At 42.7% G+C, this 17,421-nt stretch overlaps 2 protein-coding genes across 4 annotated transcripts in view; one reads left to right on the top strand and one right to left on the bottom strand.

Annotated features, from left to right (window-relative positions):
* LOC148037595 (uncharacterized) overlaps positions 1 to 17,421 on the bottom strand; it is a 151,554-nt gene that overhangs the window by 75,039 nt on the left and 59,094 nt on the right. The gene's annotated exons all lie outside the window — the stretch shown is intronic.
* Positions 12,962 to 15,201, top strand: LOC148037596 (uncharacterized). The gene is made up of 4 exons (XM_087677021.1): positions 12,962 to 13,964; positions 14,071 to 14,386; positions 14,549 to 14,740; positions 14,920 to 15,201. Exons 1-4 carry the CDS (start codon positions 13,876 to 13,878, stop codon positions 15,199 to 15,201), a joined length of 879 nt encoding a protein of 292 aa, XP_087533147.1. The 5' UTR covers positions 12,962 to 13,875.

Here is a 17,421-nt window from a genome sequence, read left to right as displayed (position 1 = left end):
ATATGGGCATTATGATTTTTTGGTGATGCCTTTTGGCCTCACTAATGCACCAGCTACTTTTATGAAGCTCATGAATAGTGTGTTACGGCCCTATCTAGAACATTTTGTAGTAGTCTTCTTGGATGATATCTTGATCTTTAGTAAATCAAAAGAAGAACATTTGAAGCACTTACGATTAGTATTCCAATTGTTAAGAACACATTCCCTTTATGCGAAGAAAACTAAATGTGAATTCTTCACACAAGAGGTCAAATATTTGGGGCATATTATCTCGAAAGAAGGAATCAAGATGGATCCAAAAAAAGTAAGGGCAATATTTGAATGGCCATCTCCAAGGAACCTGGAAGAGCTGCAGATCTTCCTAGGATTATCTGGATTTTATCGTAGATTCATTCGAGATTATGCCAAAATAGCTATTTCAATGACAGATCAACTTAAAGGGAAAGGGAAGAGCTTTAATTGGGGAACAGACCAAAATGAAAGTTTTCAAAAACTTAAGGTAGCTATTGCTACAACTCCAATACTATTAATTGTGGATCCCAATAAACCATTTGTGGTTGAAGCTGATGCCAGTGATAAGGCGATAGGCGCAGTCTTATTACAAGAAGGTCGACCAATTGCTTTTGAAAGCAAAAAATTAGACCGTGCAAAATAGAATTATTCTGTTTATGAGAGGGAGTTGTATGCAATAGTACATGCAATGAAGAAATGGAGACACTATCTGTACGGTGCCAAACTTTTGCTCTTATCGAATCATGAAAGCATTAAGTGGCTTAATGACCAACCGAATCTACAAGGGCGTAAAGCCAGATGGGCCGAACTCCTTCAAGAGTTCGACTATGAAATAAGGTAAAGAAAGGGGAAGTACAATATAGTGGCTGATACACTCAGTAGAATGCCCATCATAAATGAATTGAGTTTTACTCAGTTCACTTCCGATTTACTTAAATCTTTGAAAGCGAAATGCTAGGTTGATCCGGCATATTCCAACATATGGGAAGCAATAAATAATGGGGATCCAAATGGAAGAGCCTCCACAGAGGAAGGAATATCTGAGGATGTTCATCAAGAAAATGGAGCATTAGGGGTTGCTCAAATGAGATTCAAGTGGAAGAATTTTACCATTGATAATGGTTATTTACTCTACAAGGGTAGGGTATGTGTCCCGAAAGATGAAAAAATAAGACGCCAGATACTCTTTGAGTGTCATGATACCCCTAGCGCGAGACATCCAGGAGTTAATAAGACTTATAGTCTTATTAAAAGGCAGTTCTATTGGCCTGGAATGAATAAGGACGTCCTTGACTATGTGGTCAAATGTAATAAATGCCAGGACTTCACCCATTAGAGATTCCTTCGAGGTGGGAGAGTATCTCCATGGACTTTATTGTTGCGTTACCCAGAACACAGAGGGGGCACAACTCTGTGTGGGTGATTGTGGATAGGTTAACCAAAATGGCTAGGTTTATTCCAACTTCAACTGATGTTAAAACACCAGAATTGACTAGATTGTTCGTAGAGAACATATACCGATTTGTATGGCCTTCCGGCATATATAGTTTCTGATCAAGATAGAAAATTTGATAGTCAATTTTAGCGTGCTGTATTTAGGAAGTTGAATACTAAACTTAGCATGAGTACGGCGGACCATCCGCAAACTGATGGGCAAACTGAAAGGGTTAACCAAATCCTTGAAGATATGCTTAGGGCATATGTAAGTAAAAGGCAAACTAATTGGGAAGAGTATCTACCGATAGCAGAGTTTGCATATAATAGTGCCAAGTACTCTTCCACTGGATATAGTCCATTTATGTTAATGTATGGGTTTCAGCCCAGAGCTCCTCATGCAGCAGGACAGCATGAGGAAAAGATTCAGGCAGCCAATGACTTTTTGGAGGATATCAACAATATGTTAAAATTTGCTCAAGAAAATATTAAGAAAGCTCAAAATCGAGCTAGGGCTTAAGCAGATCCTCATCGAAGAGACATCTCCTTTGAAGAAGGGGAATTGGTCTATCTTAACGTGCCTGACAAACTAAAACCATGAAAACGGGACAATGTCCAAAGCTTTCACTCAGGTATTGTGGTCCTTTCACAATACTTAAAAGGGTGGGAGAACAGGCTTACAAGCTCCAACTACCTGCTAGTATTAAAACACATCCAGTTTTTCATGTAAGTAAGCTAAGGAAGAAGCTGGCTGATTTGGATAATCTAATCTTAAATGATAATATTAAGGGGCTATTAGATGACCAATCTAATCCACATGAACCAGAAAGAATATTAAATGTTCGTAACAGACGAACAAGAAATACTATTTATCAAGAATATTTGGTCAAATGGAAAGATTGTTCAAAAGAAAGCTCAACATGGGAGCGAGTAAGTACCCTAAGAAAAAGGTTTCCCAATTTACAGTGGGACCTTCCAAGTATCGTTTTCGAGGACGAAACCGATTCTTAAGGGGAAGAAAATGTTACATTAATAAAGGTAATTTATGGGAGACAGGCACGAGGGATGACCCCGGGGCCTTGGGCACCCGAACGGGGTCAAGGGAAGCCTAGAGAATAAGAGTGTCTAAGAATAGTAGGACTCACGTGAAGTGGACGGCTGGCAGAGGAAACTGGGAGAGAGAAGCCAGCACTTATCTAGGCGAGGTTGGGAGGTGAAAGAGGAAATCACTCGTGCCATTGGATTCACAAACAGATTGACCGTCATTGGAGTTTGGCTACTACTCATCTACTCGTCATACTAGACATACACGCCATATGCACCCCTCACTATCTAGCCCTACGCGGCTTGTTTTCAACCATTGCCCTGCTGTTTGGAGGTCTCCATCTGCTCCATCATTACAGCACCTCATCAGCCTGTGTTTTTAGCATCTAGTGCCAAGCGACGGGCTGCTGTCATCTCTCCCACCAGGCAACTACTATAGTACCTGCATTTTTGTTGTCCATCAAACTATCTACATCAGCAAACACCTCTCCTATTGTCACCTTAATTCCTTGACACTCTAGTGATCAACATTTGGTGTTTTCCAAACTCCAACACTCCGACTGGTGGTTACTGTACTTGGGAACCATCTCCAATGGACGTCACTCTTCAACACTACATTGCTCTACCCTTGGACATTCTGTACGCTCTTATATTCATTTACAGCATTCATTCACTTCACAATTTCTTCTCTCTATATCTATGTTTGAGTTTTGAGTTTTTACATTTTGCATTTTGTGTTTTGTGTTTAGGGTTTAAGTTTTACTTGTCCGTGTCCAAGTCTTCATATTTCAGTCTTGGTCATACATGCTATGTTTCCTCACTGCAAATCCTAGCATATCTTCACAATACCCCTTTCTCCGATGGAAACAAAGAAACAAAACCCATCTAGCAACAACTCCCTAAGAAATATAGGTTCTGCACACAATGCTAGAGATTGGGCCATGTGGATGAGTATTGTACCAAGGCTCAATGTCTTCCTTCTAAGAAACCTTCACAAACCGCTCCAACTACCTCCACTCCTGCTAGACAATCGAGTGAGGCTACGCCTCCTACTATCGCTCTTTACGCTTCTTTTGCCCTAGTGGCCGCTGGGTATGTGGCACACGAACAACTTCAGCAGCCTATCTTTTTCATACTCTTGAAGGATTATTTGATTGGTCTACTAGCTCTTCACCCATTGCACTCTTTGCATTCATTCCTACGTCATCCTCTCCATATCCATATAGAACCATTTCTCCACCCTGTGAGGCATTTTATTGGCAACAATCTACTGATGGACATATGCGATGTAACCACATCCTTAGTCCTTCCTCCTTTCATCTTTCACTGCATTCACTCAAACATACACACTCCTTGCATTATTTCTCCATTTAGATTTACTTTTTTGTTTTTGTTTTGCTTTGGAGCATCTCACTATTGACCTCTATTTTGCATATTCTAATCTCTCTTGCAAGGTTTTGTATTTCAGTGTAGGGCTAACATACAGATTCTAATCTCTCTTGCAAGGTTTTGTATTTAAGTATAGGGCTAACATACAGATTTATCATAGAGACAAGGAACGCTTGTTCCGGCACATCGGAACGGATTAACGCGTTCCGGGAGGTCTGAGTCCAGGAAACGTTGGCAAAACGTACCAGCCCGTTCCATGTCCCGTTTTGGGCTGTTCCCACGTTGTTCCCTATTTGGAACAGTCGTTCCAACAATGGGCTTGTTTTTTTTAATTCATTGACCATGTTTGTCCAACGTCCGCTTAGGGTCGCAACTCGCTGGCCCAACTCCCACCTCTCTCGCCTGCCTTACTCGAATGCCCCGCCTCTCTCGCCTACTACCGTCTGCCTCGCCTGCCTGCTCCTACTTGCCCCGCCTGCTTGCTCTTGCCTCTACCGCCTACTTGGCCCGCCTCTCCTACCTGCCTGGCCTGACTCCCGCTCGTGATTAGGTGAGGAATCTAGTGTAAAGCACCAACCAAAGTATTTATCTAGATACTGATTTTTGTTCAATGGGATCATTATTTACCCCAAATTTGAGGCATTTTGGATAAGTTGTTGGCAATTGCCCCAAAATTTTGGGCTTTTTCAAGGATTGGGGCCCAAATTTGGCTGCAATGTCCCCAAATCTGGGGCATTGGAATCCATCATCCCAAGTTTTGAAAGAGGCCCCAAATTTGGGGCATTTTGAATCAGTCATAGCCCCAAATTTGGAAGCTAAAATTGTGCCAAATTTTGGGGCATTTTCAGCAAGGGAATGCAGGCTGGAATGCCCCAAATTTGTGGCATTTTAAATCAGTCATTGCCCCTAATTTGGGAGCTGAAAATACACCAAATTTTGGGGCATCTTTGGCAAGGGAATGCAGGCTGAAATTCCCCAAATTTGTGGTATTTTCAGTAAGAGGAATGCAAGCTGAAGTAGCACCAAAGTTTGGGCATTTTTAGCAACATTTAGCACATGCATGTTGAAATTTTGGTTACAAATTTCTAGAATTTCATTGAACTTTACCGATTATTTGTCACTTTTATATAGATGGCAGCATTGACATCTATGGCATCTTCAACATCCTCAACAAGTACTTCGTCAACAACTCGACGAAGTCAAAGCACTACTTGGTTATGGTGGGATGAGCTAGACCAAGGGTGCCATTGAGAGGTGGAGGGGCTTGCCCTTGGAAATGCAAACTTTACTCTTATGCTTGCACTAGTGGGGCTGATAAAGTGAGAGCCCATCTTCTACATGAGGAGGGCAAAGAGGTGCGTTTTTGCACCAATGTATCAATTGAGAAAAGGCAAGAGTTACTTGACCGCATAGCCACTTCTATGGGGAATTCACATGCCAAGAGGACACCAAATATAGCAATGGATCCAACAACAAGGACTCCAAGGCCAGCAGGGCATGGTGCTCCATGCAAAAGACCACCAGGATTAGTGGCTACGCAGCCTTCTCATGGGCCATCAATGGCAACACATCATGGTGTTAGACAAAGCTCATTGCACACTTCATGGGAACCAAAGAAAAAAGAGGAAACAGATGCAGCAGCAGCACGCTTTTTTTACCATGACCGTATTGCATTCAAATCAGCCAAGTCACCTTATTTTTTAAATATGGTGACAAAGATTACAGAGTATGGACCCACATATAACTTCCCCTTCATCAGAAGCTATCACGACTACATTGCTTCAAAAGGAGAAAACAGCCATAGAGATTGCAACAGCAAATATTCGCAATCAATGGGCAAGAAATGGAGTAACATTGATAGCAGATGGATGGAGTGACACACGCCATAGGTCCATACATGGTATTGTCGCATATTCTCATGGGGATGTATACTTCATTGGTAGTCATGATGCTTCAACGACTAGAAAGAATGCAGATGTATTGGCATTCGAGTGGTGCGAGGCAGTGCAGGCTGTTGGGGCAGAAAATGTGGTGCAGTTTGTGGCAGATGGTGAACCTATAAACAAGGCGGTAGGAAACATTTTAATGGCAATGTATCCACATATCACCTTTAGTCCATGCATGGCGCATTGCTTGAATAACATGTTGAAGGATATTGGGAACTTGCCACGGATTGCATCTCTTGTTGTGAAAGGCAACAAGATTATCACATTTGTATGTCATCATCAGTACTTACATGTTGAGTTTCGCAAGAGAAGTGGTAAAGAACTTCTCAAATACTCGGATACACCATTTGCATATAACTTTCTTATGCTTCGCCGACTATGTACCCTGAAACGGCGTTTCGGAAGGTCCAAAACGGATCGGCCATTTTGGACTAGGACGGAAATGAGAGCACGCCATTTCAAAATCCTACGGCCCGGCCCTATTTCGCGTGGTTATCCAACACTGAATTTCACTCGTGATTCTCCTTCCCCACTTCGTATCGCTCGCACAGCTCTCTAGTCTCGCCTCAGCCCTCCTCCTCGGCCTACAGTAGGCAGCTCCGCCTCCTCTTTCTCTTCCTCTTCCTCTTCCCCTTCCCCTTTCCCTTCCCCTTCTTCTTCCTCCCGTTTCGCATGGTTATCCAACACCAAATTTCACTCGTGATTCTCCTTCCCCACTTCATGTCGCTCGCACAGCTCTCTAGTCTCGCCTCGGCCCTCCTCCTCGGACCTACAGCAGCCAACTCCCACCTCCTCTTCCTCTTACTCTTCCCCTTCCCCTTCCCCTTCACCTTCCCCTTCTTCCTCTAAGCTCTTCTTCTTCTCCTTCTCCTTCAAACTTCTCCTTCTTCTTCTTCTTCTTCTTCTTCTTCTTCTTCCTTCTCCTCCTCCTTCTTCATCATCTTCTTCTTCTTCTCCTTCTTCTTTTTCTTCTTTTTCTTCTTCTTCTTTCTTCTTCTCCTCCTCCTTTAATCCATTACCTAGGTCCTGACTCCTAAAGGCTAATCATATCATGGCGTTGGACCCATATTGTGTTAGATATGATCAATGCCCCACCCTCATTAGGTGCTACCAATGATCCATGGTGCTCAAAGTTGTAAGGCCCCCATTATGAGGAGAAGCCAAATGTGAGCCCGGACATTGGTTGAGTCCTGACTTGTATATCAGATTAGGTCTATGTGACCGGATGGCAAAAAGGTGACTGTTGTGGGTCTAATCTTTGGGTTAGACGGAGTGGTTAAGCTGGTAGCAACTCGAGGCGCATTGCATCGAGTTGCAGTGTAAGGGAGTTAAAAGGGGTCCCTATTGTGGGGTCCGGGGGCCGCAGAAGCGGCCCTGGGCTGGGGGGTCCCGAGGGGGCCAGCGGCCCTCCTAGCGGGGGTCCGGGGGCAGCGCCCCCGGCCCGATGGTAAAGGGAATATTCCCTAGCCGACTAGTGGAGGCTCATATGGGAGGTCGGTCAGCAGGCCGACCTAACGACCTTCGCGGGCTATAAAAGCTAAACCCCTTCGCAGCCATATTTCACCCAGTCAGAGTTGTTATTCCAGCTAGCCTTAAGCTCTTCACCTATCTTCTGTCTAGATCGCCATCTAAGCTTCACACAGTGGAAGCGCACGGATGGACAGAGCCATCTTTGTATCAGTTGTTTAAAGTTAAAGAATTTACTGATTATCCTCTTATCTGTTGTGTACTCTCTATCTCTTTCTCAAATTCTGTTCATTGCGCCGTGTAATATTTTACATGGTATCAAAGCCCAGGGGGCTCTAGAGATCGGAGAGCGTGCAAGAGGCAAAGGCTTCAAGAGCAAAGAGAAACTATGTCGACTCCGGGAAGCGGTTCTGGCACATCAGGAAGCGGTGCAGGAGGTGGTGCTGCTGTACCGGCTATTCAAACACTGAGGATTCGTCCACCAACCTTCAGCGAAGGCAAGTTCGATGGTACAAACTACACCTTGTGGAAGTTCAAAATTACAACTATCCTTGATTCTTCTGAGCTTCTGGAGACTGTGCTAGGGACTGACGCAGAACCACAGCCTACCTCCAACCCATCAAATCCTAGTGTGATGATTCCTCCGAATGCAGATCTTCTACGAGCTTGGAAACGAAGGAATGTAGATGCATTTTGTGCCTTAGTTACAAGCTGTTCTGACAGTGTTTTGACTCTGATTCAGCATACAACCAAAGCGTCAGATGCTTGGAATGTACTAAGGAGTCAGTATGAAACACGAAACCAAACAAGGATTCAAAACTTGGAGAATCAACTAGCAGCGGAGAAGTTTATTGAAGGAGAGACGGTTGAAGCATTCATCACTCGGATTAAGAATCTGCGCGACCAGATGGCTGGCGCTGGGATACAAAAGACTAGTGAAGAGCTAGCTCGGAGGTGTCTTCCGATTTGTCCACAAAAGTTTGATGGACTAGTAACTGCCCTTAATACTCAGGTGAGACCTCAAGCTTTGACTTTTGAGGAGTTTTGTGCATTATTAATGGAGGAGGAGTTGAGGCTGAAAGCCCGAGAAGGAAGCAACAATGGAGATGCTGCATTCTCTGCCAATACAAAAGGCAAAGGTGTTTCCTCCACCAAAAATGATGGTGACAAAAAGAAAAAGGGCGGCAAAAAGAAGTTTGAAGGAGAGTGCTTCTACTGTAAGAAGAAAGGACATGCAATTACAGATTGTCGTGTCAAGAAGGCAGATGAAAAGAATGGTACCCTTAAAAGTAAAGGGAAAGAGACAGCCAATACGGCTGAAGCAGAGTTGGAATTATTCATGGCGACCATTGAGGAAGTGTGCTCCTCAGCGCAAGAAGAATCTACGACTGACTCTTGGGTGTTGGATAGTGGGACCTCCCGTCACATGACCAACAAGAAAGGTCTATACAGTTCTATGCAGCCTCTACAAGAATCCATCACTGTGACGGTTGGAAATGATGCTAAATGCCCTGTTGCGGGCACAGGTACTATTTCTTTTGTTACTGCAAATGGTGAAGTCAAAAAGCTTTCAAATGTGTTGTATGTTCCCGAAATCAGGAGAAATCTCTTATCAGTTGCTGCCATAACTGATCTTGGTCATGAAGTGAGGTTCAAGAAGACAGGTGCAGAAATTACTGATAGTGCTGGCACAATTGTTGGTAAAGGAGAAAGAAGGAACAACCTGTATGAGCTAAGTGCTCTTACAGCCACCGCTGGAGTGGGCACAAGTAAGCTTTGGCATGAAAGGTTTGGACACATCGGATTTGCAGTATTGAAGGAGATGCAAAAGCAAGGTATGGTTGCTCACCTACCTACAATAACTGAATTGAAGGAACCATGTGAAGCTTATATGATGGGCAAGCAACAAAGAAAGGCATTTCCACAAGAAAGCAAGAATAGAGCACAGGCTCCTCTAGAGTTGGTGCATGCTGACTTGTGTGGTAAGATGCCTACACAGGCCTTGGGGGGATCTTCTTATTTTATGTTGATTGTCGACGACTACAGTAGGAAGATGTGGGTGTACTTCCTTCGTGATAAGGCTCAAGCTTTTGGTAAGTTTAAAGAATGGCTAATACTTGTTGAGAATGAAACAGGGAAAAGTGTGAAGAAATTTAGAACAGATGGTGGTGGTGAGTTCAACTCAAAGGAGTTTGCAGGCTTTTGCAAGAGCAAAGGGATCAAGCGTCAATTGACGAAGCCTCACACACCTCAGCAAAACGGTGTTGTGGAACGCAGGAATCGCACCATTGTGGAGATGGCAAGATGCATGCTAAAGGGCAAGGGATTGCCTAACCATTTTTGGGCTGAAGCTGTTAATACTGCAGTCTACATTCTAAATTGGAGCTATACAAAGGCTCTCAAGGGAAAAACACCTCATGAGGCTTACACTCGTAAGAAACCATCTGTCTCACATTTCAAAATTTTTGGATGTGATTGTTATGCACATGTTCCGGATGAGAAGAGAAACAAGTTACAACCAAAAAGCACAAAATGTATCTTCTTGGGTTATAGTGATGATCAGAAGGCTTACAAATTATATGACCAAGAGGCAAAGAAGATCATCGCGAGCCGTGATGTGGTGTTCAAGGAGCAGCCGCATACAGTGGAGGAGGAGAAGGCAAGTTCTTCCACTTTATCATCAAGCGAAAAAGTAGTCCACTATGAAACTGTCCCGAGAGCTATCCCTATCCTTAAGGAGGAGGAAGCATCATCTTCAGATGATGAGGAAAAAGTTCACCAACCTGATATCACCCCACCGGAAAAGCCATTGCCGCGCTGGGTGAAGCAGCTCTATGACCACAATAATCCTATGCATGCATCTGTTGAGGAGAAGGCAGACGGACCAAGGAGGTCTCAAAGAATAGAGGAGCAAAGGAGGGCTTCTGCTCACATAGTCAATATGGCCTTGATGGTTGAGATTATGAGAGAAGTAAAGGAGCCAACTGACTTAGAAGAAGCACTTGCAGATCCATCATGGAAGGCTGCTATGCAGGCGGAGTATGACAGCATAATGAAGAATGACACTTGGGAGCTAGTGGATTGACCAACAAAGCGGAAGATTATTGGCACCAAGTGGATCTGGAAGATAATGTGCAAGGCTGATGGTACCTTAGAAAAGTACAAAGCTAGACTGGTTGCCCAAGGATTTTCACAAGTTGAAGGGTTTGATTTTCAAGAGTCATTTGCCCCAACTGCCAGAATGACCACTATTCGCACGGTACTTGCAGTGGCTGCCCACAAGAAGTGGCCAGTGTACCAAATGGATGTTAAGTCAACGTTCTTAAATGGTGACCCCAAGGAGGAGGTGTACGTGGCTCAGCCACCAAGGTTTGAGGCCCCCCATTCTGAGAACAAAGTGTGTAAACTGAAGAAGGCATTGTATGGGCTGAAACAAGCCCCCAGAGCATGGTACCAGCGGATAGATAGGTTCTTTTTAAACCTGAACTTCAAAAGATGTGCCTCAGATGCTAACTTATATGTTTACGGGGATGGTAAAAAGTCTGTAGTGATTGTCCTATATGTGGACGACCTTCTTATTACAGGTGACTATGAAGATATGATCAACCAAACTCGAAAGGCTTTGAGTTCTGAGTTTGAAATGACAGACTTGGGCTTGCTGCACTATTATTTGGGATTGAAGTCTGGCAAGAGCCAGGAAAGATCTTCATCTCTCAAAAGAAGTATGCATGGGAGATCTTGAAGGCATTTGGCATGACCGAGTGCAAGGAGATAGCTACACCTATGGAGGTGAATGCAAAGTTATCCGTCGAGGATATATAAGCACTAGCAGACATTGGGAGGTATAGGAGGTTGGTCGACAGTCTGATCTACTTGTGTAACACCAGACCAGATATCAGTTTTGCTGTTGGTGTTTTGAGCAGGTTCTCAAACAAACCTCATGAGAGTCATTGGAAGGCTGGGATGCGGGTGCTCAGATACTTGAAGAAAACTCTTTACTATGGTATCACATACAGTTTCGGAACCTCTCTTGTGGAGAAGTGTGACTCAAATTGGGCAGGAGACATTGATTCCAAGAAGTCAGTTTCTGGTTATTGTTTCTCTTTGGGTTCAGGAATTTTCTCTTGGATTAGTAAGAAGCAACCAACAGTGGCATTGTCTTCTACCGAAGCAGAGTACAAGGCAGCTTGTTTTGCTGCATGTGAGGCCGTATGGCTGAGAAGGATTCTATGGCATATGGGAGTGCAGGATGAAGAACCAACTGTGCTGAGATGTGACAATCAGAGTTGCATCGCCATTGCCAAAAATCCAGTGTTTCATGCACGCACCAAACATATAGAGATCTAGTATCACTATGTGCGTTATTTAATGGAGAATGGGATAGTGGAATTGGTCTACTGTCCAACTGAGGAGAATGGAGCAGATATCTTCACCAAAGCACTTACGAAGGATCTGCTTCAAGTTCATCTTCAGAGACTCGGCATTGGGACGAGGAGATAGTTCACCTATGGGTGGACATTGAGGGGGGATGTTAGATATGATCAATGCCCCACCCTCATTAGGTGCTACCAATGATCCATGGTGCTCAAAGTTGTAAGGCCCCCATTATGAGGAGAAGCCAAATGTGAGCCCGGACATTGGTTGAGTCCTGACTTGTATATCAGATGAGGTCTATGTGACCGGATGGCAAAAAGGTGACTGTTGTGGGTCTAATCTTTGGGTTAGACGGAATGGTTAAGCTGGTAGCAACTCGAGGCACATTGCATCGGGTTGTGGTGTAAGGGAGTTAAAAGGGTCTCCTATTGTGGGGTCCGGGGGCTGCGGAAGTGGCCCCTTGCTGGGGGGTCCGAAGGGGGTTGGCGGGGGTTCGGGGGCAGCGCCCCCGGCCCGATGGTAAAGGGAATATTCCCTGACCGACTAGTGGAGGCTCATATTGTAGGTCGGTCAGCAAGCCGACCTAACGACCTTCGCGGGCTAGAAAAGCTAAACCCCTTCGCAGCCATCTTTCACTCATCTTTCACCCAGTCAGAGTTGTTATTCCAGCTAGCCTTAAGCTCTTCACCTATCTTCTGTCTAGATCGCCATCTAAGCTTCACACAGTGGAAGCGCACGGGTGGACAAAGCCATCTTTGGATTAGTTGTTTGGAGTTAAAGAATTTACTGATTCTCCTCTTATCTGTTGTGTACTCTCTATCTCTTTCTCAGATTCTGTTCGCTGCGCCGTGTAATATTTTACATATTGGAGGCACGTCACTCCAATCAAGGGATACGAGGGCTCCGACAAATCAAAGTAGTGGCGGTGCAACTATTATGGATCAGAGAAATCGGAGAGTATAACGCGCGTGAAAGACGACTTGGCTTGCATTCCCAATAAAGACATCGGGCCTTGCACAAATGTGTCGGCAAAAGTAACAGTAAGTCTCAATCTTTGGCGCCGAAAGCGTAAGGGTATTGAGCTAGAAGAGGATGAATCAACACCACATGGGGCTAATGAAGCACAAGTGGAGCAAAGAGAGGCTAGTGGGCCTAGTAGCACTAGCCAAATTGGAGATGCCAATGGCCCATCAAAAAGAAGTCCATCCATATCCGTATCGGATCCAAGTGCAAAAAGGACCTTGTTTCCATCTTCCAGTGGTGGTGGGCAAAAGGACTTCTTGCATGGTGCAAGTGTCCAGGCAAGACTTCAGAGGCAGGCAATTGTAGAGGCAACTAGGGAACTCACACGCTTATTTATTCAGTGTGCTATCCCTTTGAATGTGGCCACTACACATCAATGGAAGAAAACAATCAGGGTAGTAAGCCGCATAGGATGTGAGTGGGAAGCTCCATCTGCAGATGCATTACGCACACGGAAGCTTCAAAAGGAAAAAGCATCCATAGAGGCTCAATTGGAGCCCTTGAAGGAGACGTGGGTGAAATATGGATGCACAATATTATGCGACGGATGGTCAGTTATACGCCGAAGAAATGTTTACAATGTTTTAGCATCTTCATGTAAAGGCACCATGTTCATTAAGGCCATCGATACCTCTACCTCAGGTCTTACCATCACAGGATTTGGGAGCATGCGCGACAGGTCATCATGGACATAGGAGTCCAAAATGTGGTGCAGATGGTGACAGATAATGAAAGCAATTGTGTGTCTATGGGACGTATGCTTGAGGAGGAGTTTCCTAGCCTAGTATGGACTCCATGTGCAACCCATTCCCTTGACTTGCTTATTGAAGATGTTGGGAAAATATCTTTGGTGGATGACATTTTCAAGACGGCAACCAGCATTGTAAGATTTGTGAAAAAGAGGCCATTCGTCACAAGCATGTTTCGAGCCAATAGCACACTTGAGCTATTAAAGCCCGCCACCACTCAATTTGCTTATATGTTTATTGTATTGGAGAGGTTGATACAGGTCTGTCCAAATTTAATACGGACCATTGCATGCCAGAAATGACTCACATGGAGTGAGAGAGAGTCTTCAAAGGCTCTTGCTTTTAGGCGCAATATTTTAAATGAGAGTTGATGGGTTGAGACAGAGGCATTGGTGAAAAGAATCACTCCTATTTACACTGTATTGCGCATCATTGATATGGAGGGGAGTACTTTGGGGCTTCTATATGTGTATATGGATAAAATTGGTGAGGCCTTGCTTTGCAACACCTTTTTGCCCCAAGACAAGTAAGTTTTTATTTAACTTTTACACATGAAATTATTTAGTATTAACGACTCCTTGATGATTGATTATTATTCTAACTTCTAAGTTTTTAACATATTTTATCTATAGGGTTGATGAGATTCGTGCAGTGTGGAATGCACGATGGGATTGGTTCCATAAACCAATCCATGTTGTCGCACATATCTTGCATCCCCTTTGGTATAGCGAGGAGCAGTATACTAGCGAGAAGTTAAAGGAGAGCTTCATGGAGTACATGAGGCGCCTCACAGGGGATGATATAGATATGATGAGAAGAGTAGAGGATGATTTGCTAGCATTCCGCAACCATTCGCTTCATTTTGGCCGACCCACAGCTAGGCTTCGAGAGACACAGCTTCAGTCTGTCTCTTGGTGGGAGAAATACGGCAATTGTGCTCCTACTTTGGTATGTGACTCGTGACTTTTATATTTTGAATCTTGATTATCTAATGCATTATGCAACCTAGGTAACAAGTTCAGTAATCTATTGCCTACTCAAATGTTGATTTTACGGCATGCATATTAGCAATTGCCAATTACTTAACCTCAATCTCTTAAATTTGAATAGAAATGCATTGTCATTCGAGTCCTCTCGCAAGATTGTAGTTCAAGGCCTGTTGAGAGGAACTGGAGTACATGGGTCCTCTTCCACACCAAAAAGAGAAACAAGCTCACAATTGCCCGGTTGGAGTGTTTAGTGTTTTGCCATTGCAATCTCCAGCTTCTTGAGAGGACCACCTTGTCCCCTGAGCCTTCACAAGTAAATTGATAATGATTAGTATTATGTATAATTAACTTTTTAACCTTGAGTCCTTGACACTTGACATTGCTAATTTACTTGGAAGTTAGATTATAAATTGTGATATATATAAAGTTTGAACATTGAACATATTGAATCTCCTCTCATATAATATATATTTGTCTCATTCACCTTTACAGGCGAATGTTGACAAGATTAATATAGAGAAGGTGCGTGACATTCCACAAATACCACAGGAGGAGCAGAATATCTACTCCATGCTCTATGAGGAGCTATCAGCACCGGTGCATGAGACTCGTACACAGAGGAGGGTTAGAGTAAGGGCCATATGTAGTCGTGTATCACAGGCAGAGTCAGAACCAGAGTCTGACGATAAGGCTGAAGCTGCTTCATCAACTTCTCGATCAGGGACCTCAAAGTCGAACGAGGAGATAGTGCACAAATCCTCAGAGTCCGAATGACTCATGATATACATGAGTTAGTTTAGCAGTGCAAAGTCCAAACTAGAGTTATCGATTGTTCATTGATGTTGATACTTATAGCCTCCCTGAACTTTGGAATTTTAACAGATAATAGATTATTCACATAACATAGTTACTATCGTTGTGTCTTGATCCCACTTATTATATATCTTGATTCTTGTTCCATTGTAATTTGTTCTTAATGTCAGTCTACACTTCTCTTTAAAGTTTAGATCATATCATCATAGATTATTCATGAGTCATAAATTCTAATTCATTTTGTTGTCTTATATTTTGAAAATTGAGTCTTAATTGTGTTAAGTTGTCTTAAGTTTCAACCATTGAGTCCTCAGTCTTGACTCCTCAATCTTCACTCGTGAGTTGTGACTCGTGACTCGTGAAATGTGTAATGAATCATAATTTTAGTCATATGATATGAAGACTCAAAGTTTTGTATAAAATTTGAATACATATTCTTGTAGACATTGATATATTTACATACCTACATATTACTGTTTTTTTTTAAGTGAACAATCCAAAACGCCATTTCCCCGTTTCCAAAATTTGGCTGAAACTTCGAAACTTTGGTTTTTCCCGTTTTCGTTTCCCCCGTTTTCGAAACTCCCCCGTACTGTGTTCGTCAATCACACTATTGCAAAGGTGCACTTAGGGAGCTATTTACTAGCGATGAGTATGAAATAGCGTTGTCAGGTATGATACAGTACGATACGACAAATTACAGTACTAATTGGTACCTTATGATTTTATAAGGTATAGTACGATATTAGTACGAAAAAAGAAAAAAAAAACTTGGTTATTTTGGATTATAGATAGTAGAACACATTATTTTGGATTATAGATAGTAGAGCACATGTTTAGAGCTAAAATAGAAATGTCACTTGAGTTAATAGGATGAATACATGAGGATAACAAGGAAAAACCTTATGCACAACATGTGCAATGCGCTACTAGAAGATAGATGGGAGTGTATATGTAATATATCAAAAAATAAAGCAAAGTTTAGGGTGGATGGACAAACAAGCTCTTCATTCTTTTGTGTGTGTGTGTGTGTGTGTGTGTGTGTGTGTGTGTGACTTGAAATTATGATAATAAACATAAGGCTTAGGAGTTGGAAGATATTGTATGGTCTAGTCTTCAAAGGCCAAAATTAGCTCTCTTTTTTTACGAAATGGTACGAATACATACCGTACGATATGGAACAAACTAGTTCGTACGTAGTACGAATGCAACTATGGTATGAAAATTGGACTAGGGCTGCCACTGCTACTGCTATGTTATGTAATGCATGTCTCTAATAGAGATTTTTGGAATGAGGTAAATGGCACCAACCAAATGGTTGATCCTATTATGCACATATTGAGGCTTGTAGATGGCATGGATCCATGCATTAGGAAGATCTATGAAGGTATGGATCGCATGATTGAGATATTGGAGAGTTTAGAATCAAATGCAGACAGGTATGAGGAGATCAAGGAGTTATGCATCAACAAATGGAATGAGTATAACTCTCCTAGGCATGCTGCAGCATATGTGCTTGATCCTGAGTTTCAAGGAAAGATACAAGAAAGAGACCTTGAGGTAACAAAGAAGAGAAATTGTCTTGGTACAATGAAGACGAATCACCTAGTTTATGTGAGATCCAATCTTCACTTGCTAGCTCGTATATAGTTGCAAAGGCTAATTCTTTTATACGTTGGGAAAAAGATAACAATGATAATGATGATGATAGTGATGGTGATGGCCAGGATGTTATTCAACAGGATGAGCATTCAAGCACAGTGGAGCCATCTTCCATGAATCAGAGCACTCAGCAGCTAGCCTTTTGAAACTTTAGAGTATTGACTTGGAAATTGAACCTCTTGTAACTTGGATCTTTAGACTTTAAAGTTTAGTGCATATTTTGTGTCTTTGCAATGCACACTTATTGGACTTATGCAACATTATTGATTACAATGTTGAATCATGAATGCGATAATCCATTGTTGATTACAATGTTGTTGAAACTTGATTATTATGTCTCTAATTCCACGAATTATGGTTGATATGATATCTCTCTCTAGATTCTAAGACTTAGGTGTTGACTCTCTCTCTCTCTCTCTCTCTCTCTCTCTCTCTCTATCTATCTATCTATCTATCTATCTATCTATCTATCTATATATATATATATATATATATATATGCTATTCCCTCCATTCCCAT

The sequence above is a fragment of the Lygodium microphyllum genome, chromosome 4, assembly GCF_053477565.2.
Source record: "Lygodium microphyllum isolate KBCC chromosome 4, Lygodium_microphyllum_v1.1.10, whole genome shotgun sequence".
Classification (NCBI taxonomy): domain Eukaryota; kingdom Viridiplantae; phylum Streptophyta; class Polypodiopsida; order Schizaeales; family Lygodiaceae; genus Lygodium; species Lygodium microphyllum.
The sequence above is the reverse complement of the archived record's forward strand: the minus strand, read 5'-3'. Positions and strand labels throughout refer to the sequence as shown.

Bases quoted from the DNA above. Each gene is read 5' to 3' on its own strand.
- LOC148037596 (XM_087677021.1), top strand. From the start codon at position 13,876: ATGGAGGGGAGTACTTTGGGGCTTCTATATGTGTATATGGATAAAATT. The intron at 14,387-14,548 runs GTATGTGACTCG...AAATTTGAATAG, and splicing joins GCAATTGTGCTCCTACTTTG to AAATGCATTGTCATTCGAGT. The intron at 14,741-14,919 runs GTAAATTGATAA...TCACCTTTACAG, and splicing joins TGTCCCCTGAGCCTTCACAA to GCGAATGTTGACAAGATTAA.